This window comes from Scyliorhinus torazame, chromosome 6 (genome assembly GCF_047496885.1).
Source record: "Scyliorhinus torazame isolate Kashiwa2021f chromosome 6, sScyTor2.1, whole genome shotgun sequence".
In the NCBI taxonomy this organism is placed as follows: domain Eukaryota; kingdom Metazoa; phylum Chordata; class Chondrichthyes; order Carcharhiniformes; family Scyliorhinidae; genus Scyliorhinus; species Scyliorhinus torazame.
Window position 1 is genome coordinate 147,395,465 of NC_092712.1, and position 25,384 is coordinate 147,420,848.

The 25,384-nt window shown below is 43.4% G+C and overlaps 1 protein-coding gene across 1 annotated transcript in view; it reads right to left on the bottom strand.

Annotated features, from left to right (window-relative positions):
- The window catches only part of LOC140425056 (ATP-binding cassette sub-family A member 13-like), a 505,398-nt gene that overhangs the window by 261,118 nt on the left and 218,896 nt on the right, over positions 1-25,384 (bottom strand). Inside the window, exons 16-20 of the mRNA XM_072508872.1 lie at positions 22,068-22,182; positions 13,350-19,394; positions 10,519-10,616; positions 9,338-9,456; positions 5,414-5,589 (exon numbers count right to left, since the gene is read on the bottom strand). Of these exons, the coding sequence (XP_072364973.1) occupies positions 5,414-5,589; positions 9,338-9,456; positions 10,519-10,616; positions 13,350-19,394; positions 22,068-22,182 (6,553 nt within the window). The remainder of the gene's footprint in view (positions 1-5,413; positions 5,590-9,337; positions 9,457-10,518; positions 10,617-13,349; positions 19,395-22,067; positions 22,183-25,384) is intronic.

The following is a 25,384-nucleotide window of genomic DNA, read 5'->3' on the forward strand; positions in this document are numbered from 1 at the left end:
GATGGGGATGTCTCGGGGTCGGCTGCGGAGGCATTCCACGCTGCCCAGGGGGCTGCCGCGCGGAAGGGAACGTAAGCGCGGGCATTTCTGGAGGCCACATCCAGGGAGCCTGCAAGGGCCCGTGCCTCCTTGAGACCTAGAGTGTCTTTTTCTAGCAATCGCTGGCGGATTTGGGAGGACAGCATACCTGCCACGAAAGCGTCCCGGACCAAGAGTTCAGTGTGTTTGCTCGCCGAAACTTGGGGGGCAGCTGCAGTTTCTCCCCAACACTAGGAGTGCACGGTAGAATTCTTCCAGCGATTCCCCAGGGATTTGTCGCCTCGTTGCCAGCAGATGTCGGGTGTAGACCTGGTTTACCAGGCGAATATAATGTCCTTTTAGCAGTTCTATTGCTGCATCGAAGTCTTCCGCTTCCTTGATGAGGGTAAATCTCCAGGCTCATCCTCGAGTGCTGGACTTGCATTTTCTGTTCTCCCGTGGGTGTGTTTTCGGCCGTCCCGAGGTATCGTTTAAAACACGCCAGCCAGTGCTTGAAGATTGCCTCTGAGTTCGCCGCATGGGGGCTGAGTTGCAGACACTCCGGCTTGATTCGGAGCTCCATCCTTTTAAATGTAGCTTATTAAATTGATGCACGATCAATGACCACTAAAGTGAGGCAATGACAACTGAAGGCACCTGGGACTGAGTTTTATTTTCGGGGCATACCTACTGGCATTGAATATTGCCCTGCCAAAGCTGGACTATCAGCAGAACAGGCTGAAGTGCATTGGACTGCGGAGGTGTGCTGCAGTGAAATGGCCTGTTAAATGCCTGTGATGGGGGAAAGAGCACCTGTAATGAGCCTCAAGGAAGATAGAATCCTAATGAGCCTTTCTATTGTCCTTTAGGAGACAGGAGAAGACAAGTCACAATACTGCAGAGCGCCGCTAAACTTGTGGATGAGTCCCCAATCTGCTCATGCTGACAAGGAGCAAGACAGATGCTCTGTAGTTGGATTGCCACTGGCCAACACGCTCCCACTGCCTTGGTGAGATGGGAATCTGGGATGAAGGCAAATGTGTATGTACCAGGTTCAAGTGCCGTGGATACAGTAGTGGTCTCTTATCAGAAAGTGAGCTATTCCAGCCAGAGTGCCCACTGAAGCTCCAATGCAGATGGCACCATGCAACATCTCTCATTGGCTCAGCAGAGCACCTAGTATACACAGTGATGATGATGATGACTGAATTCGCTGATGTTTGCCTTCTTTCCACAGATGAGCCAACTGCAGTAGCCACAGGCTATCCCGAGGACCCCCCATTAGGCGCCCAGGAATACATCGCTCCTGACCTGCATCATGCTGTCTTTTGGTATCAGACACCAAAGCAGATGCTCACACATCGGTGAGCATTAGGTAGCGCATTCACGGGTAGTACCCAGTGGTACGGCCACATCACACTCACCTGAGGAGCTGGCAGAAATAGTGAGGTACCAGGGCATCGACAGTCGGAGCACTGTTGGAGACCAAGACTATGTTGAATCAGGGGCAGGTGACAAGCTTCTGGAGTTGTCCATCAGGCGACAGGTGCTTTATGTCCAGAGGGGTGCGAAGGAGATCTGGCAGAGATTCATGCAGGTTTGCATGCCACGGCTTCCCTCAGTGAGGAGCCCATGCAGAACATGAACGTTGACCCTGAGCACTGAGCAGACACACACTTCCATTGAGAGAGTGGCAACTCGCGTGGAGAGGCAGCTTCAGAGGTTCCAGGGGTCGCAGTCGGACCTGCAAGGCAGCACATCAGCTGTGACCTCTGGAGGTCACTGCAAGTGTGTGAGGTGAATGAGGCGCCTCATCTCTCGGCTAGGTGACTGTCCAAAAATAGTGGGCAGGGAGGTGCAAATGCACATCACGCTGCCGGATGAGCTGTCTGTTGTCTCTGTGGGCGCCTTTCGGGGTTCTCCAGATGAGGGTACCAGGTTCTCTGCCCCCTACCAGTGGCCACTGCATTTGACAATGTCGCGATATCAGAGGAGTACCCTGCCATGAGGCTGGATGTTCCTTCCAGCTGGAGCCAACTCAGGCACTGGTGGTCTGAGGATGCCTGACAAGGTCACCGTGGTGACCATGATAGCAAAGTCTGTAGGCTGCCTCCAGTGCCGCTGACGGTGAGGTGGGGGGCACCAAGATACAGCACCCGCAAGCGCAAACTTTCGGCAGGTGACATTATTTGTGTTCATTACTTTAAATTTTCTGTTTGGTTTGGAATATTTGTATGCTGTTCTTATGTCCATATGAAGTCACATAAACATATTCCTCAATTCAACTGGCTAGCTGGCTACATGCTTTGCACATTGGCCAGATGGTGTATAGGGTTGTAAGCTGAGGGTTATGTGTGGTGCTTTCCATCAGCAGAGAAGTCAACTGCAGCACCCATAGGCTATCCCAAGGACCTCCCATCAGGCACACAGGAATACATCGCTCCTGATTTGCATCACGCTGTCTTTTGGTACCAGGCACCAACAAAGATACTCACACATCGGTGGGCATTAGGTATCGCTTCCACAGGTACAACCCAGTGTTATGGCCACATCACACTTGTGTGAGGAGCTGGCAGAGGCAGAGAGGTCCCAGGCTTCAACAGTGGGAGCACTGCTGAAAACCAAGACCATGTTAAATCAAGGGCCGATGAGGAGCCTCTGGAGTTGTCCATGAGGCGACAGGTGCTTTATGTCCAGCAAGATGCGGGGGGAGATCAGGCAGAGATCCATGAGGGACTGCATGCCATGGCTTCCCTCAGTGAAGAGCCCATGCAGAACATGGGCACTGACCCTGAGCACTGAGCAGACATTCTCCTGAGAAAGTGGCGACTCGCGTGGAGAGGCTGCTTCAGGGACATGCTCGGAGTTCCAAGATCACGCTTGGACCTGCAATCCCAGGCTCATCCTCAGGCCCATCACTGGAGTAATCCTCCCTGATTTGTGGTCCTGCCTTGCTGTCCTCAGCCCCCCTTGTCGGAGCTAGATTGTGCAGGGTGCAGCACATGACCACTATGAGGAAGACACCCTCTGGTGCATTTTGCAATGATCCACTTGATCAGTCAAGGCATCGGAAGCGCATCTTGAGCAGTCCGATGGTCCTCTCCACTACCACTCTTGTGAGGGCATAACTCTAGTTATATTTCTCCTCTGGCTCAGTTCTTGGGTGATGGTATGGGGTAATTAGCCACTTCTTCAAGGGATAGCTCTTGTCACCCAGGAGCCACTCATCCAATCCTTCAGGAATCATGGGTAGCCTTGGTGCCTGGGAGTGCTGCAAGATGTATGAATTGTGTGAACTCCCTGGATAACAGGCACATACTTGCAGAATTTGTGTCCTGTGGTCACAGACAATCTGCACATTCATCGAGCTTTATCATTTCCTATTGATGAAAGCTCCCGGCTCTCCTGCTGGTGCCCTGATGGCCACATGCCTGTAGTCTATAGCACCATGGGTGCGAGGGAACCCAGCCATTGCTGCATTGCAAACCCTTGTGCTCTCTCTGCCTGGCTTCTCTCGTCTCTCCAGTAGTTGATGAATGTGTGGGCATCTCTGAAGATGGTATTGGTCACGAGCTCGATACTACTGTATGCGGCTATTGCGAGACAAAGTACAAAATCCCAGAGCCCTGAAATGAACAGGAGGTGTGGAAGTTGAGGATCACTGTGACCTTCAACGTCACCGTCATGGGGTCATCTCCCACGCAGTTGGAGGCAATTTCGGGACCTATAATTTCACTTTGTCCCTGGAGAGGGGAAGCCCTGGAGAGGGGAAGCCTCCTGTGGCACTGGACCTCAGATATCTGCAGGTAGTCAGTGCACTGCCTGTACACTCTAACCGCTAGGCAGTGGTACCTTTGGTGTTCCCTCCTGTCTTGGCCTCCCGATTTGCCCTGCACCAACTGAGCCTGCGTCTCTCCTCTTACAGGGTTCTGCTTTGGACACTGCCTGTGCTCACTTTGTCTCCTCTTCCACCTGCCTCTCTTCCTTTTCAGAGGAAGTCCCACTAGCAGAGTAGATTATCCCCACTAGACCAGGTGCAGAGCATCAGTGCCTTGGAAATGATGGAACACTGTCCTTCAACCCTCAGGACAACCTTCCAGGGAAATCCTGAAATGCCGACCGTCAATTGCTAAACGATAACTAGGAAACTCGCGTTAAACTCATACTCACACAGCTACGAACTCTATCACAGAGAAACTGCTGTTCCTCTGGGGGCCTTTTATTCTGTCCTTGGATAAGGAAATGCAAAAATCACAATGGGCACTGACCCATTTTGCCTGTGTGATGAGCTAAAAATAGCACGGGCCGCATAAAATCACTGTCCATTGGACATTTGATGGCCGTAATTGGCCCTTTAGTTGTCAGCGGACGGGCGTGCATCCGATTCGGATAACTGCCGACCTTAAAATTGCACATGTGCACAATGACGTCGGAAAATGCTCCCAACATCTTATTGTTAGACTTAAATACTTTCGGGTCAGGCGTGCACCCGGCCCAGACACATAAGTTTCTGGCCCTGACGTCATGTTGGCTAAGTGTGAATATTCAGTGACGGGGGATCCTGTCGCAGGGGGCTCGGTAATGAGATCATAATATATGTACAGTAAGAAGTCTTACAACACCAGGCTAAAGTCCAACAGGTTTGTTTCAACACTAGCTTTTGGAGCACTGTTCCTTCCTCAGGTGAATCAGTGCTCCGAAAGCTAGTTTTTGAAACAAACCTGTTGGACTTTAACTTGGTGTTGTAAGTCTTCTTACTGTGCTCACCCCCGTCCAACACCGGCATCTCCACATCATAATATATGTAAATCTATCAAAATTAGGTTTTCGCCTAGTCTGGGTGTGAACCTCGTTATGACACTAGTGAGGAGCATGGGAAATCGGGCAACGAGATCTGACTAGCGAGAATCTCATTTCCCAATTCTCCTGCGATTTTGAGCCCACACTGCCATTGGCGCTGATGACAGATGCTGGCGCAAGAGGGCCCCCCCTGGTTTCAGACCAACATTGGTGGAACACCAACCACCTACTATTCACTTGCTGAGGAACAGTGCTCAAGCAAGGGATTCAAATTAGTCATTTATATTTCACAATTGTTTGCATCAATCCAATAGACTCTTGTGTATTCTCATGTCTTCATGTTCATTTAATAGAATGTAGGAAAAAACCCTTCTCGTTCACAGAGAAATGCAAATTATTGTCAAGTTGTTATGCCAGCAGTGCCTACCACAGGAGCAGATCAATTAAACCAGCTGCAAAGACTCCTTACATTGAACCTGGATGCAGTAGGCCAGCTTTGTATGCATATGACCACTCTATCTAAGTGAAATGATACATTTTACAGGTTGGATAGACTGTAACTACTTAAAATATAACAATTAGATTTAAAAGTTACCTTTCATATAGTTGCTCACTCATTGATGAAGTCAACTCACAATTGCAGTTTTCGTTGTTCACTGCATAATCAATTCCTTGCATTGTCCTGTTCATAGCAACTTGAATTTGCGCAAGGATATTAAAATATCCCACACAGTCTTTCTGGAGTGGGAAAGTGAATGTTTCTCTGAAGATCTATATGGGAAATAGCAACATAATTCAACAAAATCAATGCCAGTAGTTTTCACAAAAAAAATCAACATTGATATTGTCACATGCCCTGCTGTAACAACAAATGAACCTTGAAACAATAGTGTTAAAAACACCATTGGGCACATTCTGAAGAGATAGTATTGTAAAAATAGAAACACATTTTCATTTTCCAATAACCCTTCCTGCTTTCTGCATAATTTCAATGCGCTGGGTTCTCCACTGCCCAGTGCCGGCAGCGAGAATTGCGATCAGGCAGAGAATATGGCCGGACGTCGGATTTTAGGCTCGCGTGCGATTCACCCAGGTTCATGCAAGGCACAACGGGGTCACTAAATCTCTCCCTATGTGTTCCCATGGAACTGAATCACATGCAATCCGTGTACCTGCTGGGAACAAATTTCAGAAGATGCAAATAGGCGAGCTCTCTGCCGACGTGAATTTCAAGCAATTCCCAGCCCCACTGGCACCAGATTTACTGAGGCCGCAATTTACGTTAAAGCGCCTGACACATTGGAGCTGCTTATGAGCGCTCCTCTCACCACACACTCTCATTCCAGCTGTCAGGAGAGCCGGGAGCTTTCATTCCCTCACTGGGCGAGATCCAAATCTGCATTTTTAAATGAGCCATATTCGCCCAGCTCCCCGAACGCAGCGGCTGCGGCTGGGAGACCTCGCTAGGGCGTTGTTTAGTACTGGTCCATACAAACGTGGACAGGTCGCAACAGACCTGGGGGTGGGGTGTTCATTGGAGGACCAGTGGCACTCCCCCTGGCACCCGGGCAATTTGGCACTGCCAGCCTGGAAGTGCCAATTGGGCACTGCAAGGGTGTCCAAGTGGCACTGACAGGGTGCCAGGGGCACTGCCACGGATTGGGCTCAGGGGACCTTGCCAGGTAAAGGGTGGCCCCGATCTGCGAGGATCCTTTCCTGCTGACAAGCTGGCGCACAGTTCAGCAGACCTTAACTTGAGTCCGCTGAATCACGGCCTTAGTCTCCCAAACAGAGAATCCAGCACTATGTTTTTGATAAACTACATCCACAGAAGCTAAGCACATCGGTACAAACCTGATACTAAAGAGAAAAGGGACATCTTTTCGCAAGTAGGTTCTTGTGCCCTTTCAGACTTTGGAACCATTTCTGGGTTCTGACCCCATATCGGTCAGAGGTTTGCCGACAGTTCAAATATTCTGGGAGTTGGCAAATTAACATGCCATTTCAGTATTTGCCAAGAGGGTCCATCGCCAAGAAGATTCTGGCAGCATTAGCCACTTGCATCTACTGGTCCCTTAACTGGCCGAATCAGCTACTCACCTCTGTTGGATGGGCAGCTATGGAGCCCACCTCCGGTAAAATTGCTCAGAAGCATAAATAAGTCAGGGAGTGAGTGAGGTAGTGAGTGAGTGAGTGAATGAGTGAGCGAGAAGATATGTGAATGAATGTGTGAGCGAGTGAGTGGATTGATGAATGAGTGAGTGAGTGTATGGGTGAATGAATGAGTGGGTGAGTGGATATGTGAATGAATGAGTGAGTGAGTGAATGGGTGAATGAATGAGCGAGTGAGCGAGTGGGTGGATGAATGAGTGAGTCAGTCAATCAGTGAGTGAGTGCGTGGATGGGTGAATGAATGAGGGAGTGAGTGAGTGAGCGAGTGGATGGGTGACTGAATGAGTGAGTGTGTGAGGGAGTGGATGGCTCAATTAATTAGTGAGTGAGTGAGTAAGTGGATGGGTGAATGAACGAGTGAGTGAGTGAATGAGTGAGTAGATGGGTGAATGAATGAGTGAATGAGTGAGCGAATGGATGGGTGACTGAAGAATGAGTGAGTGAGTGGATATGTGAATGAGTGAGTGAGTGAGCGAGTGAGTGAGTGAGCGAGTGGATATGTAAATGAATGAGTGAGCGAGCGACTGGATATGTGAATGAATGAGTGAGCGAGCAAGTAGATGGGTGAATGAATGAGTGAGCGAGCAAGTAGACGGGTGAATGAATGAGTGAGCGAGCAAGTGGCTATGTGAATGAATGAGTGAGTGAGCAAGTAGACGGGTGAATGAATGAGTGAGCGAGCAAGTAGACGGGTGAATGAATGAGTGAGTGAGCGAGTGGATATGTAAATGAATGAGTGAGCGAGCGACTGGATATGTGAATGAATGAGTGAGTGAGCAAGTAGACGGGTGAATGAATGAGTGAGCAAGTAGACGGGTGAATGAATGAGTGAGTGAGCGAATGGATATGTGAATGAATGAGTGAGTGAGCGAGTAGACGGATGAATGAGTGAGTGAGTGAATGGATGAATGAATGAGTGAGCGAGTAGACTTGTGAATGAATGAGTGAGTGAGTGGATAATATGAATAAGTGAGTGAATGAGTGGAGGGGTGAATGAATGAGTGAGTGAGCGAGTGATGTACTGATGGTGATGTCACATGACTGAAAGGTGGGCGCTAGCGCCACATTTAAAGGGTTGTCCCTGCATGCCCCTTGCTTTGTTGTTCAGGATTGCCTCAGATACAGTGCTGAAGATCCCAGCACCCATGTGACACATCTGAAAACACAAGGAATGGACTGGGATGCAGCTGGCTCCATAGCAGAGGGAAAAAAAATCAACCAGCACCACAGTTTAACAATGCCTTCCTGCAGATCGTGCTCCCATGGCAAGGCAGCACTATCGCTTCCCAACAGACACAAAGAGGAGACCACTTAATCTGGCCAAATAAGCCTGGGGAGAGATTCCAGCAGCAATTGGATGTGTTTCCCCCCCTCCCCCTCAATCCCCCACTATCCCAAAACAAAGGCGGTCAATGACCACTTGACACTATCAGGCTGAATCCTCCAGACTGTTATCTTTGGGGCTTGCACATCCTCTATTGAAATAACTCACAGTTACCTCACAGCGCCAGGGACCCAGGTTCAATTCCCACCTTGCGTCACTGTCTGTGCGGAGTTTGCACTTCCTCTCCATGTCTGCGTGGGTTTCCTCCGAGTGCTCCGGTTTCCCTCCACAATCCAAAGATGTGCAGGTTAAGTGGATTGGCCATGCTAAATTGCCCCAAAGGTTAGGTGGAGTTATGGGGATAGGGTGGGGAAATGGGTTGAGGTGGGGTGCTCTTTCACAGGGTCGGTGCACACTTGATGGGCCAAATGGCCTCCTTCTGCACTGTAGGGATGCTATGCAATGCTATCCAACACAAATAATGAAATTTCTTTATATTAGTACACAAGGGATTCCTTGTACTTGACTCACCTCAGCTTCAGTACTTGATAAAAAGTATATTATGATATACTGATGTATTTAATTTGGCTATTTTCTATATCTAGTTGCTAACACAACTCTGAATCACATTATTTAAATTCAAATGGATGTCATGAAAATTTTTCGTCCATGGAATATGATGAAAAGGATGTTCCAAATCATAACAGTGTAGGAAGAAAACAAATTGACAGCTTCTATTTGCTTAAGAACCTCTAAAGATACTTTTTTGATAGCCAGCAAATAGATGCAAGTAGATGCAGACAAAAAAGCACATAAAGTTGTCCATAATGGCAAATCTGTTTCATCTTGGACTCAATTAACTCTAATGTGCAAACCTATACACCATATAAAATTGTAAAGCTAAAATGCTGGTTCGATTAGATTCAACTAAGTACAAATTCTTTGGTACAAAATTCTGTTAGATCCATCGTTAGTCCAACTTCTTAAATAAATAAATCAGACAAAAACAGAGTAGTGACTAACCTGTTTTAAGTCAGTAGTGTAATTACACAGTTCAGTCAGAGCATGAATTACGTTTCCTGCAAAATGCTGCATACAGTTCTTCTGTGCGCAGATGGCATCATTGACAAAATGCATTTTTTCTGTAAAACAAAGCAGTTTATCCCATAGGACCATAGAATAGAACCATAGAATCCCTCTAGTGCAGAAGGAGACCATTTGGCCCATCGAGTCTGCACCGATCCTCTGATAGAGCCACACTACCGAGGCCCACTCCCCTCCCTACCCCTCTATCCCATGACTCCATAACCCCACTTAACCTGCACATCCTTGGACACTAGGGCAATTTAGCATGGTCAATACACCTAACCTGCGCATCTTTGGACTGTAGAGGAAACCAGAGCACCTAGAGGATACTCACACAGACATGGGGAGAACGTGTAAACTCCACAGACAGTCACCCAAGGCCAGAATTGAATCCGGGACCCTGGCGCAGTGAGGCAGCTGTGCTCACCACTGTGCTGTTGTGATGCCCCGAAGTAAAGTCGCAAAGTCCCAGATGACCATAGGCTACATTTCCCTTTGAGAGGGAGAGCTGACTGGTGGGGGCCTACTTGTAGGGGACTAGGGGCGTGAAAAAGTTTCCTGTAAAATCAAGCTTCAGGTTTTACCTTTGATGCTACTGAAGTAATACCAGATGTGTTGCTGCCAGAAACAATTTGATGAAATGTACTAGAATGAACTAGGAAATATGTTTTACAGATGAATTGACCTTTTTCACTTCAATCAAATGTGCGGGCAATTTATTTAAGTGTAAAACCCTTTATTTTTTTTTGTGGCTGTACCTACAGGATAATTTAAAGGTGTTGACTTGTGCGCAACCTATGTGGGGCCTTTTGGGTTGCTGTCTTGCTGCACTGTCATGTGGCTGTGCACCTCAACAACAGCATTGCTTATGAATATATAAACATATGGAAACGATAGACAGGAAGATAACATCTAGTTGATTAAACCTACCACACAACTTGATAAACAATAAGAAACAGCTCATATAAGCACTTCAACATTACAAACACAAACCAGAAAGAGCAGTATTAAAATTAGAGTGTACATAAATGCATATTACATAAGCAAAAGGAAATATGATTCACATTTATTGATATGTTGATTTAATAAAAATGCTGAATATTACAAAAATATTTTACCTGAAAAGTGATTCAGCATCTTTAACTCATACAGAACTATGCTATATCCATGTCCGACTGTCTCATTGAGCCAATGAAATTGACACATCTCCGCCATTCTTAAAGAAAAGAGAATAACAGAAAGGAGTCAGCAATGATTTTTATCCTACCACATTATACACAAAGTGGTTTAGCTTGAATACTTAGTAAAAATCTCACTCATTTAAGAAAAGCTACCCTATTGACATTGATTTTTTATTCCAGATTATTATACAGGTTATTATTAATTGATGTTTGCATTTATATATTTAAATATCATGAACAAAAATGAAGAAAGCAGCTAATTAACTGCTACTGCTCTTTACCTCTGGGAGATGAAGCACCAAGGAAAGTAGGTGTGATGGAGAACTTTCACTGATGTTTTCAAAATAATTTCTAACAATCAAATGTGTAACCATCCTCTTGTTTCTTCTAGAGGGTCAAATAGTGATGGTACAGTGGATTGGTACAGAATAAAGGCATCATAACTGCTTCCAGGAAACTGGACATTGACCTGCATGATGCACTGAGTAGCAGGTTGTCCTTCCTGTCGCTGTGTGTATATTTAGATGTACAGGGTTAAGGGAAATTCAGGTAGACAACGCTAGTGTTAGAGATGAAGCAGTGTTACACGCTAATTGTTGGTGCGATCTGCCTACTCTGCATGATTCCAGAACACACTTCCAGCACCTACACTAACCTCCTACCCAGAATGATGTCCTGCGCACCCACATCAATAGTGTGAGCGAACATTGCGAATGCCATTTTGAATCTAAAATGGCCATCTGGAATGTTCTAAGGCTTTGCAACCAAATGTTATGGGCTTGCTTTCACAATTAAGGGGCTATATTTTCCCCTCGGCGCAGATGCAACTTGCAGCTCGGCAGATGGATTTTGTCACATTGAGAAATGGCTCAGGCAGCTAACATTACAGCTATGCAGAAATGACAGGAGGATTTTTTTTATTGGTCAGTGAATAGAACAAAGCATTGCAGGCTTAGTGGCGAATAACATTAAGATAAGATGTGTCTATTATAATTAGACAATTGACAGCTAACACGTTGGACTGTATTTCTCAGTCAATAATTGACGACTGCACAATGATCAGCACAATTCGCAACTCCTCAGACACTGAAGCAGTTCATGTCCAACTGCATCAAGACCTGGATAATATCCAGTCTTGGGCGAACAAGTTGCAACTAACATTTGTGCCACAAATGTGCCAGGCAATGACCATCTCAAACAATAGAGAATGTAACCTTCGTACTTGACATTCAGTTGCATTACAATCGCTAAATCCCCCACTATCAACATTCTGGGGGGGCTTACCATTGACCAAAAACTGAACTGGACTAGCCATATAAATATTGTGGCGACAAGAGCAGGTCAGAAGTTAGGAATTCTATGGTGAGTAACTAACCTCCTGATTTCCCAAAGCCTGTGCACCATCTGCAAGGCACAAATCAGGATTGTGATGGAATTTTCTCCACATGCCTGGATGATTGCAGCTCCAACAACACTCAAGAAGCTTGATATCATCTAGGATAAAGCCGCCCACTTGATAGGCATCCCTTCCACAAGCAATGAACAGTGGTAGTGTGTATAACATCTATAAGATGCAATACAGGAACTCACCAAGCTCCTTAGGTCGCACCTTCGAAACCAACAACCACTACCATGTACAAGGACAAGAGCAGCAGACACATGGGAGCACCACTTGGAAGTTCCCACCAAACCACTCACCACCCTGACTTGGAAATATATTGCCGTTCCTTCCCTGTCACAGGGTCAAAATCCTGGAATTCCCTTCCTAATAGCATTTTGGATATACCACATGGACTGCAGCAGTTCAAAAAGGCAGCTCACCATTACCTTCTTAACAGAAATTAGGATGGGCAATAAATGTTGGCCTAGCCAGTGATGCCCACATGTCATGAATGTTTTTTTTTGATAAAAAGATTCAAATTCACACTATTTTTTATTCCATCTATATCCTTGCAGACATAAATCCCAATGAACATCTACCATGATCTTAATACCAAGTTTCCCTGCTTGGGCTGGCCAAGTTGCAAATGGTTTTCTTCCAGTGGATTTCTCTGCATTCACTAGATAGTTTTTTTTCAGCTCGTATCTCTCCTTGAGATACCCAAAACTGCACTCTTAAACGCACAGAGCAGAGCAGACACGAGTTCCCCAAACTCAGTCTCCTTGCCGCCTTGCAGTATATCTTACCAGAGAACTTGGAACTCTCCTCTTCCCACTCTGATAGACGCATTCTGAATTCTCGTCTGTCTTTCCATGTGTGTGCGTGTCTCTCTCTCTCTCACTGGACCCCTGTCACTATGCAACAGCAGTTTTTTCTATATTGGTTTTTTTTCCCCAAATCACTAAACTACTAACCCCTTTGTAACCCATCTCTTCACTTCAATGGTTGTAAAAAAAAAAGCATTAAAAATGCATACATATAAACAAATCCAGAAAGCCTGAACTTTTTATTAAGAGGCCCTACAGATCTACTGGCACCAAGCCAACAAAAGAATCTCAATGAAACAGAATCCTCCACCTTTCTTAACACACAAATATAAATAGAAATTTAACTTAAGTTATACATTGCTCCTCACAATATCAAAAATTTAAACAAATGCTCTAATATTTTCAACTCCCAAATGTGCTATATCAGTTGTCAGAAAATAGCACTTCTAACTGTAATTCTTTCTATCCCCTATTCACACTGAATTTACCACTGAAAATCATACACAACTTTAATTATACAATACTGAAGAAGTGAATTAAACAAATCTAACTCCATTTACCTTGTGTAGTTGACTGTTCTGTTTGACTCCTCAACCATTTTTGAAAGCAGTTCGACAACTTTGGAAACATCAGCTGTAGCCTCCTGAATAGGACTGGATACTTGAACTTCACCAAGAAACTCTTCAAACACTTTCATCAAGTTCACTGCCGCATTTATGATTTTAGTGGCGTCAACTCTTCCATTAACATCAATCTCTAGGAACTCCAAGAAAGCATTGCTGAATACATGCATGGTATTTATAGCTGTCTGACTGTTTTCTGGCAGCATTTTATTTAGAACATGAACGATCCTGTTCATCAGTGCTCGCTGAATTTCAGATGACATATTCTGATGTGAGTAAACTTCCAAAACTAAATCACTTAGAAGTTGCAATGCAGAAGAACTTTGGTTGGAGTATCCTTTGGAAATTGTAGCCGTGATGTAGGGGAACAATTTTTGATAGACCTCAAGGACAGATGCAGCAGAGTTCATTTGCTTCATTAGTAACTGTGAAATATTGCTCATCAGAGGGGCATACGTTATCATGCTTTCAAGTATTGGGGTAGTTACTTCTGGGAAATTTAGATCTTTTAACAAATAGCTGATGATGTTCAGTATTTTATCATAGCTTTTGTCTGTAAATTTGGATATTAGCTGCATTAGGTCCAGAACTTTCTCCACGTCATTCAATGTTTTGTTAAGTTGCCACACATTAAGTTCAATTGAACCACCTGCTGTTATATTTCTTAAGAAACTGATCACTTGTTTTACAGCCGGTAGTAGATCTTTCATATCAAGATTCCTTACAGTGCCATTGAATATCTTGTCCATATCTGTTGACAGTGTCTCCAAAACGTCAATTGCATTACCATTAAGTACATCCAGTAAATCATTTAGTACTGAATACAGGGGTTCATTTTTGTCATTTGAGATTGAAAGTAATGACTGGACAGCAGAAACCAATGTTGAGATGTGTGTTTTAGAATCTGAGGACGTCAGTACATTTTTAGTTGCATTCTTTAAATAACTAGTTAAAACTTTAAGAGTGCTATGTATAGTTTCCGCATTGTTCCCACTCATCATTATGTACATGTCACTTACATCAGAGAGGAACTTAATGATTGGCTCAGTAGATGCGTTTGCTAAAGTCATATTACCAATCAAGTCTAACAGTATATCAGATCCTTGTCTTAATTGGGCAATGGGACAATTTAAGCTGTCTTCACTGGTGGAAACTATGACGTATGAGAATTTATTCCAAATTTCTTGCATATTTATTAGAACTGGGCACTTCAAACCATATATCTGGGATATCCTGAGCAAAAACGCATTCCATACTTCATACTGTCGAAAAACGCAACCGGTTTCTTGAATTATCGTTCTGAAAACAGTGCTTCCTGAGCATTCTACTTTTGCAGTCCCTTGGAGAACACCGTCAAGAAGATGTTTGATATCAACTGCCAATGCAAAAGCTGTACTGAGGCTTTGGTTCAGCTTGAAGTTACAGGCTTTTAAAAAGAGACCTTCATCATCAGCTGTTTCTTCTGACAGCAGCTTACAAATAGCCACAGGCAAGCATTGTGATATCTGTGAGGAATCAGTCATATTAGAAACTACCTGCATTAATCGAATAATCTTCTCATTAAGTTCAGTCTGGTTTCCTTGACTGAACTCTAATCCCTTTTCTGAATGGGCCAATCCAAACATGTAAACTGCATACAATGCTTCACTCACATTCATGGTGGTAAGATCCTGTATTAGGGCAACACCATCAGGAATGACAACAAGAGCTTGTGGAAAATGTTCATTTCCAATTTCTAATAAAGTTGTCTTGATAGCATTCAGAATCTCAGTCTTGTTTTGAAGGTCTGGTAAAAGTTTCAACATTTTTGTCGCTTTTGTTAAAAAATTCAAGATGGCATCTGATTTTCCAGTGGCGACCACTTTTTTAAAGAATCTTGTAAGATCACTGTTCAATTGCTCCAAGTAGCTAATTATGGTGTGCATTTCTCCGGTTGCCATCAAGGTGGTTGTGAGTTTGTACATTGTATAGATGATATTTTCTGTCAAGTTGATCGGGACTTGATTATTTGAGATTTGCTGAGCAAAGTTACCAAGTAAAAGAGAAAGCATCCTGTGTACAAGTTTATCATTGAAAAGGGAAGTCCAGGGAACAGAAAGCACATTGGGTCCAGTATAATTGATCCTTGTTAGGCTGTAAACAAGTGATTGAATGAACATTTCAGCACCATCAATGACAGACACAGATGGTAATGATACCTTACTCATGAATGCCACATATTCTCTGACTACTTGTACAGTTTGAATTATCACATCAAGTCGAAGTGGATTGTTCAAGGTGCCATTATCATGTCTTGAGATATATGTTAATGTGACATTTCCCACAAAGGCTATCAGTTCATTTAGGCTGGACACAGCTTGTCCGTTACTTGAACCACTGTGGACCGTGGTATTAAGCATGTTTTGAAGATCCATTTTCAACAGTCGTAGTTGACTGTGAATTGCATTTATTGAGTTTAAATGTTGTAAAGTGAAGCGTGTAATGTTGAGTACAGAGTAAATTTCCAAGTCTTGAGTATGGCTTTTGTTTACAAAAGGAGAAAAGAATTGTATTATTTTACCAAAACCTTTAAGTTCCTCTGTAATTTCCTGAGGTACCTCAATCAGCTCAAGAATTTTAGAAAATGAATCCAAGCAGAACAGCAACTGCTGGAAGTAGCCTCTTGACGTAGGATTTGTCTCCAATATGAAACATCCAGTTAGATTGTCAGTCATTCTGAGGACCTCCTGGACAACAAGGTAATTATAACTGTTCAGGATTCCTGCTAAATATGAACTTTCATTCCTCAATAAAATGAAAACATCTATAGCCACTGTTGTATCATTGCGAACTTTCATTATTTCTGAAACACTGTGAAGAACACGAGAGGCTGATGGTACAAACTGTAAAAATTGTTCAGTATCACTGGTTCTGGCATTGCCTCCAATCTGCTGCATTGTCATCAGGAAAGCACGAGTAAAGTGCACAGCATCTACAGCACACTCAATGTCTGACAGTGGAAATCTCTCCAAACCATTTGTAAATGTATTCAATTGTTTCTCTACAATGGAGATATTGTTGAGGGTTATGTTGTTTATATACTCAATTAGCAGATAAAATGATTCACTTGCTTGTATCATTATTAGATTCGGCTCACATTTTGTTTTACGCATTTCATCTAATCTCTCTGTGAACTGCACTGTTTCCTGAAACAATTGCTTCAACTTAATATTCTGTGTGTTCATGTCTTGTTCTGAACCAACAATGACAGCTTTAGAGAATAACATGCTGATGGTTTCAGTCATAGACAGATTGTATACAGTTCCTTTATTGAAATGGAGAATGATATCCAAAGTGCCAAATAACATATTAGAAATTTTCTCTGGCCTCAAATTTATGAACGCACTTTGATTCATCTGAAGAATTAATTGGTGAAGAAGCAATGAGAATTGCTGAATGTTCTGGTCTGAAGTCAAAATATCTGTTAGTGTTTGAATCTGTTCAGTTAGAAGTTTGACAGAATCTATAGAATACCACTGGCTTAAGTTCAGGTTTCCACTGATCAGTTTGTTAAGATGACCAAAGAGCTCTTCTGCTGTTGCACTGCCATTGGCCATGCTTCGCACTTGTTTCATTAACTGTTCTATTAAGTCATTTGACATGTTTTCATCATTGTAGATATTGTAAGCTAATTTAATGGACATTCTCAGAATTTGAATGCTTTTAATTTTGTAAGAACAAGAATCAGGAAAAATCATTTCCAACGCTGAAATCACTTTATAGTAAAAAGTATCAGATGCATTTAGACCATGGAACTCTTCTGTCAGGTTTTGCACTTTTAAAATTGCTTCTTCAGTTTTCCGAATAACTTTGTCCATTTCAGATATGTTCATTCCAAAGATCGGAATGGTACTTATGTCTGACAGAGATGAGAGTGATGTGTCAGATAGATCTGTATGTGTCAGTATATATAGCCACTGCAGCAGATTTCCCCAATCTTTTTCTCCTGTATTTGGATTTTCAGAATGGATTAGTTGTTTAATTAACACAACCAAAGTTTTGTATGGGAACTGGTCTCCACTATTCTCATTTGCTATAATCAAATTCAAGACCTCTTTCAAAGATTGGATGGAGTGATCAAGATTATAAATGTTAAAGCTGTTATTGTAGAATAAAAGAATTTCTCTGAAGACCACTTTGATACTTTCCAGATTAATGGAGTTTGAGTTTGCAACGGTATGGAGGATTGAATAGAGTTTTTCCTGCTGAGGATCATGCAATGACCACATAGGTCGAAGGGCATCTATGAATTTGGAAATGTTCATATGATCAAAGTTGACATCCTGCAATAAACCAAGGACATTCTCCACAACCACGACAAGTCGTTGAAGCGTTTTGTTATCCACTGGAATATTAAATGTACCCACTGCGTGATAAAAGTTGATGAAGTGGTCAATGCGTAATTGGTACAAACTCTGAAGGTTAAAGCCATTTGTTGAAGTAATGTTCTGCAGGAAGATTTTCAATGCTGCTGTGCTATTATTCATCATCAATTGTTTAGTACATACTGATGTTCTATTCAGTTCTTGTGACAACTCTTTCAAACTAATCTGAAGGAAGTTAACTACTTGAACATCCAAGTTTAACTGTACTGCTACCTCTTTTATAATTTGAGTCCATGACAGAAACAAATCTGCTGTGCATGACAAAGAGGATAATGTAATTTTGTGATCTGTATCCATTAAGCTATTGATCATTTGTTCTACCAAGGATCTGTATAGATTCTGGCTTGATTGTGAATTAGAAGCATCCTCTACTGAACGGATTTTTCTTCCAGTATTGTGCAAGGAACAATATTTTCTCAACCAAGTATCAGAAATAGGGACAGATGAAGACTGCAATGCTTGTAACATCAAACAACTAATATTGTTTTTATTATTGAGGAAAGCGTCTGTGAGTATTGCAATTGTCTCATTTAACTGTTGTAGTTCTGATCCTGCAATTTCGGTGTATGGTTTAAATTTTGACTGTACATACAGAAAAAGATCCAATAGATTTTCTGCAAAGTCTCCCTTTGTCATATTGTGAAAAACAACAACGATGTCCGAAATTGATTCAAGGGCCTTGCCGATGTCTTCAGAGCTAAACCGTTGAAAATAAGTGGAAATGGCTTCAGAAATATTATTGACAACAGCTACCAATGATGAGAGCTCAGTCATATTTGATAATTGTGAGACTGCATGAATTATACGATAAGATGCCTTCAGATGTTCTGTATTATTTTCTTTGGCAATTGATTCCAAAAGCTTGAACAACTGCAGTTCCATAGCTTGCAGCCGAGAATGATCAAATTTTGAAGCATTTCTTAAGCCATTGGTGGCATTCACTACTGATGAAAGTTGTTCTTCAGACAGGAGGCCAATATTATTCAAATAATGCAGAAACATTTTAGAAACGTCAAAATAATCTACATTGCCGTTGGTTGATCCTATCCATATTGCAGACATGAAATTCCAGAAGAAATGTAGACTTTTTCTTTGAGTTTCTGCAGAATTGTGATTGAGAAGCTGCTGCAAACTGGACCACATGCCATTAAATCTGTCAATTGTACTTTGGAACGGGTTGGTGATTATGAGCTTTGGTAATTCCTTTTGTAACACACTGAGTAAAACGTTCATTATTTCCTTAAATTGTGGTGAGTTTGACCACTGATTCATGAAAACCTTTAGTTTGTAAATAAATGAACTGATGCTACCTGTTTGAGTAAGTTCAAGTAATGCATGAATTATCGAAGATATTTCATTTGTTGCACTGCTGTACTTGTTCATCCACAGAGGTATATTCTCCAGAATAACTTTTGAAATGACCTGTATTCCTTGGACAGTCTCAAAGAAGTTTGCCTCACTAAAATTTCCAAAACTCTGGCTGATGATTTGTACATCATCTTCACTCAGTTTTACTATGTGATTGCGATTCAAAAGCTCCAGCATTGCACTCAGGAACCTAAAAAAGCAAAATGCAACAATTAAGATCCCCGATCAGTTAGATTTTTATGTAAATGTTACCTGAAAGGATAATCGCTTAAAGTTAACTGAACATCTTTGTTTGAAATGATCAAGAAGCCAATGAGTTCATACTGTAGGCGTCAAATTCAAATGGCCAACTTAATCAGTAATGATAATTAAATTTATCTCCAACATCTGAAAAGGGTAATCAGTTTCTCTATGGGCTACTGGGCTGCCCTCTCACCAATAACAAAAGAGAGGAACATTAATTCTCCAGTACATTGTGTTGGATCGGATTTCCAGCATTCATATGGAAGATGTCCGCAGTTGAAGATCCTTCCCTTCCACCGCCCAGAACTAATTGCTGGGATACAATCCAATGAATAGAGCAGCCGACGATATCCTACTCAAGCTGCTATTTTTCATTATAGAATGATAAAATCACACACCTCGGAATAATGCCAAGTAGCCCCTCGTGCCTGTACATCAAAGCTGAAAAGACTGTCTAAATAGCCCAGTCCCCTGTTCTTTCCACACATTCCTACAAATATCCTTAGCAACTTTCTTGTGGAATTTACTAGTTGATTTTGAACATCATTATTGAATCTCCCCTTAAATTTCTCTTCTCTAGTATAATTTAAATGAGCTTCGACACATTTGCCTGGACACAATGGTGTTGATAGTAGCCTTACCCACACTACCCATATTACCCATACCAACAGCAGGCAGGAAATGCCGGGGTGTGTGGCGGTGGGGGGGGGTGCATTAGTGTTAAAAACTTAAATATTCCCAGCAGGCTGCACATATGTCTGCTGCTCTTTTGGTGCAGGTTAATGTTCTGCTGTGGGATGGTGAGATATTTAATAAGCACATTTAAATGGAGCTCTCAATGCGCATGGAAGCTAAATTTAAAATTCACTGCTATGGTGCAGTGGGTCAGGTAATCCAACAGTAAAAAAGGAGTGCGAGTTCCGGCCTCGTGGTCAGGTGTAGAAATGCATACCCAGCCGTACAAAGAAAATTTTGGGTGCCATTTAGCTGTCCCGCTGCGTACGCCTTGGTGTCGGGACATGGCCGTTGAATCTCATGAGAAGACTCTTACGAGATTCATGACACTCAAAATGTGTGATCCTGATCCGCCTTCGCTGGGCGAGATCCAGATCAGCATATCTAAATCAGCCATTAGGCAGAGTTAAATATGCACTTGCCAGATTCTCCCAGCACCCAAGACTCAACAGCCATACCTGATAGACCTTGCCAGGGCATTGTCTAGTACTGGTCCATGTGCAGCAGCATCTGGGGACTTCCAGGGCCATTGGAGTCCCCTGTGTGAACATGGACAGGGCAGAGTGGCATCCTAGCACTCCCCTAGCCACCAGGGCACCTTGCAACTTCCATCCTGCACCTTGGCAGTGCCACCCTAGCATTGTAAGGGTGCCCAGGTGGCAATGCCAGGATGCCACAGGGGTGACAATGCCCAGGTTCCCAGGTGGCACTGCCAGGGGTCTAGGCTGGTGGGGCCAAGATGTCTGGGTGGCCCCAGCAGTGCCAGGGTACCAGCCTGGCCATAGATCAACTACCCAGGAGCCTCCAATTGCCTGGTTGACACTACCCCCCAAGTGCTGTTTTCTCTTGGTCCTTGTTTGTGGTGACCAGTACTAATTGGCACTTGGCTGGGGTCTCCTTAGCAAGGCCAAGAGATGCCGGGTAGCCGTTTGATCCAATTTCAGCACAGTTAAGTGACTTCTTAAACTCGCTTAACCATGCAAGACCATTGTGGCGGGCTCCAGATTGCAATGATCTTGTTAGGTCTCACGAGACGTAACGGCCATCAGGAATCCTGGGGAGGCCTCTCCATGATCTACCGGCCGCATCCCACTCTGATTCTGGCATGATGCAGCTGGTAAATCACGCCCAATGACTAAGTGTGGCCGAATACTGATGTGGATCTCACCCAAAAAGCTGGCAGGAAGCATGCTTCCAAATTCGCCCAAAATGACAGCTAGAGATTTTTTGTTTGAATTCCGTCTTTCCTCCTGTTCCCTGCCAATCACAGACACACTCTGCCCCTGCTTCAGCTCTGATCCCTTTCCCCATGCCTACCAGCTAACCTTGCCCCCACCATAATAGTCAACTTCCCCCTCCCAAACCCTGATGACCTGATCTACCACAGTGCCGTCACCAATCTTCCAAACCCCATCTCCTCCTGATTGCTGGAGATGTTCCTCAAGCGTTGCTTAAGAACATATAAAGTAGGAACAGAAGTAGGCCATTTGTACCCTATATCCTGCTTTGCCATTCAGTAAGATCATCATGGTTGATCTGTGTGTGTTGGGGGGGAGGGGGGTAGTGTCATAAAACAATTATCCACACAATGGATTGTGGAAATCTGGAAACCTGTCACTTAAAAATATTGTTGAGGCTAAGATTGTTAGATTTTTGTTGTTAAGTTTATTCAGAAATACTGAAGTAGGGCAGGTAAGTGGAAGTTAAGAAACAAATCGATCATGATTTATCTGACTGACAGAATAGTCTTGAGGTGCTAAATGACCTAATCCTGTTCCCATATCCCTTTGATGATGAAAGTGTAAAAATACATGTTTACTAAAACAGATTAGATGGCAACTATACAGATGTTATATGTAGTATCGCCCCTGGCAGAATAACTTACCGCTTCCAAAAGGTATCTGAATTACCGGCATGGTTCTGCTTGAATATTAGAGTCTCATTGAACAAATTTCTCCAGTTGATCTTCCCCGTGGTACAATTGGATCCTGAAAAACTATCTGTAAAGGTAAGGTTATTAACTTGTTGAATAAGAGGAATTGTCTAATACAAAAACGTTTCAATTTCAGCAGAGTAATGAATTGTACTTTTTGCTAATAATAATAATCTTTATTAGTGTCACACGTTGGCTTACATTAACACTGCAATGAAGTTACTGTGAAAATTCCCGAGTCACCCCACTCCGGCACCTGTTCGGGTACACAGAGGGAGAATTCAGTATGTCCAATTCACCTAACAAGCATGTCTTTCAAAACTTGTGGGAGGAAACCAGCACCCAGAGGAAACCCACGCAGACACGGGGAGAATGTGCAGACTGCACACAGACAGTGACCCAGGTCTCTGGCGCTGTGAAGCAATAGTGCTAACCACTGTGCTAACGTGCCTTTGCTAGGGCAGCAGGAGGAAGGGGGGGGGGAAAGCGGGAAGGAGTATAGACCGATCATGAGGATGGCAAAATGTATATAAGGTCAATTAAATGAAAGACAAAATAAACCTCTCTGTACAATAAAGTAAATTAAAGCATGTAAGAAAAATGTGATGTATATATACAATTGTTTATAAATATGAGAAATGCCAGTAAAAAGATTTCAAAAATGTATTAAAATATTGCCTATGTATTTTCTGACATTCAGATTTCCGATTTCTGCTATCTCACATATACTCTCATGTCCAATTCACTCCCATGTAAAAACTAACCCTTTGATTTTTGGCCTAAAACAGCCATAACTTTTCATGTACCTCACAGCTCTAAAGTTTCAGAACCAAAGGGTATATTGGGTTGGGAAGAGAAAAGACACTGCTTTAAATGCTTGAACTACGATTGAAAAGAAAAGTGTAAAACCAATCAAATGCTCCTCAAAGTAGGTAGCGATTGCAAAGAATAAATCCTAGTCGTCATAAAATCTTCTTCCTCTTTCTCCCTGAAGGTAGGTTCTTGGGATTATTAACCAAACCAAGACGAAGTGTCAATATTTTTTACGATGGGTACGGTGCAGTGGCAGGTCAGTCTGCTGCATCAGGAGCAGGGACCATACCCTGCGCTGTTAGCAATAATCTGACCCACCGGCTAGTTCAGTCTCCGAAGTAACAGTGTAGGTACCTTTTATCAATAGGATAATTATTAATGCAGTCCTAATGCAATATAATTTCAATCAACCTCTCCAGCTCAGAATGGAATAATTTACTCTGTTGAGTCTCATTAGTGCATCTAATGATATTCTCTTTGAGATTTTTAGAAGATACATTTTTAAGTTTTCATTCTTAATCTTCTTTCTCACTCTTTAGCTTCCTTTCTGGCCTGATTTTTCACTCCCGGGTCTGGAACGCAATGTAGCAAAAATTCCCCAACGGATCCGACTCAGGAGAAAGTACCCCGTATTGTCAGATTTTCATCCTGATGTGGGGTTGGGCTGTTAACTGGAGTTGGGCATGCCAGTCCCAGAAACAGTTTTTAACAGGGGCTGCCAGGTGCAGAGGTGGGCTGTGGGAATTCCTGCCTCAGTGATTCAGCACTTTACCCCAGCTGTTAAAAAAACAATAAAACTAAAAACAAGCTCTTCAATCCTCACCCCTCACAACCCCTCACCTCACAAACACACCCCACACTCCATCCAGGCCAACATGGCCCCTTCTACGCCAACCTATGCCACTTTAACCACTTTCACTACCCCTTACAATCCATGCTAGCCCATGCCCCTCCACCCACCCCATGGCTCCTCAAACCCTCCATGTCAACCCATGCCCTCATCCATGTAGCCTCTCTCCCAATAGGGCCTTGGCCCCACATAACTCATTTTTAAATAAAAATTCACAGGATGTGGGCATTATTGGCTCGGCCAGCATTTATTGCCCATGCCCTGTGGCCTCAAGATGTGGTGGTGAGCTTCCTTCTTGAACCGCTAAATTCATAAGATCCTCTCTTGTTGGAGATGGTCATTATCCGACACTTGTAAAATGTTACTCGCCATTTATCAGCCCAAGTCTGAATGTTGTCCAGGTCTTTCAACATATGGACACAGACTGCTTCAATATCTGACGAGTCGCTAATGGTACTGAACAATCCCCACTTCTGACCTGATCATGGGGGGAAAGTCATTGATGAAGCAGCTGAAGATGGTTGGGATTAGAGGAACTCCTGAAGTGATATAGTGGTTCTGAGATAATTGACCTGCAACAACCATAATCATCTTCCTTCATGCTCAGTATGACTCCAACCAATGTAGTGTTTCCCCCGATTCCCTTTTGACTAGGGCTCTTTGATGTCACACTTGGCCAAATGCTGCCTTGCTACCAAGGCAGTCACTTTCAACTCACCTCTTGAATTCAGCTCTTCTGTCCCTGTTTCTACTAAAGCTGTCATGAGGCCAGATGTTCAGTGACCCTGGTGGAACCCAAACACCAGTGAGCAGATTATTGCAGAGTGAGTGCCACTTGAAAGCACTGTCAACAACCTGTTCCATCACTTTACTGATGATTGAGAGTAGCCTGATGGGATGTTAATTGGCTGGGTTAGATTTGGCCTGCGTTTCATTGGCATGGCACACCAGGGCAGTTTTCTGTCGTGGCTGTACTGAAATAGCATGGCTAAGGGTGCAGCTAATTCTCGAACACAAGTCTTCAGTACTATTTCTGGAATATTGTCAGACCCCATAGCCTTTGCAGTAACAAGTGTCTAGCCAGTTCTAAATATCACGGGGCATGGTATCTGAAGATTGGCATCTGTGGTTCTGGGGACCTCCAGAGGAGGCTGAGATGGATTATCCACTCGGCAATTCTGGCTGAAGATTGTTGTAAATGCTTCAGCTATGTCTTTTCACTGATATGCTGGACTCCCCCATCGCTGAGAATGAAGATATTTGAGGTACCTCCTCCTCCAGTGAGTTGTTTAATTTTACACCAACATTCATGGCTGAATCTGGCAGCACTGCAGAACTTGGATCTGATCCTTCGGCTGTGGGATTGCTTAGCTCTGTCTAATGGTTGCTTCACTGTTTGACACACAAAATAGTCCTGTGTTTTAGTTTCAGTAGGTTGACACGTCATTTTTAGGTAAGTCCATTGTGCCTCATGGTTGCCTAGTTTTGAGTTGCTAGATCTGCTTGGAATCTATCCTATTTAACGTGTTGGTGGTGCCATGCAACACAATGGAGGGTATCCTCAATGTGAAGACGGGGCTTCGTCTCCCCAAGGGCAGTATGGTAG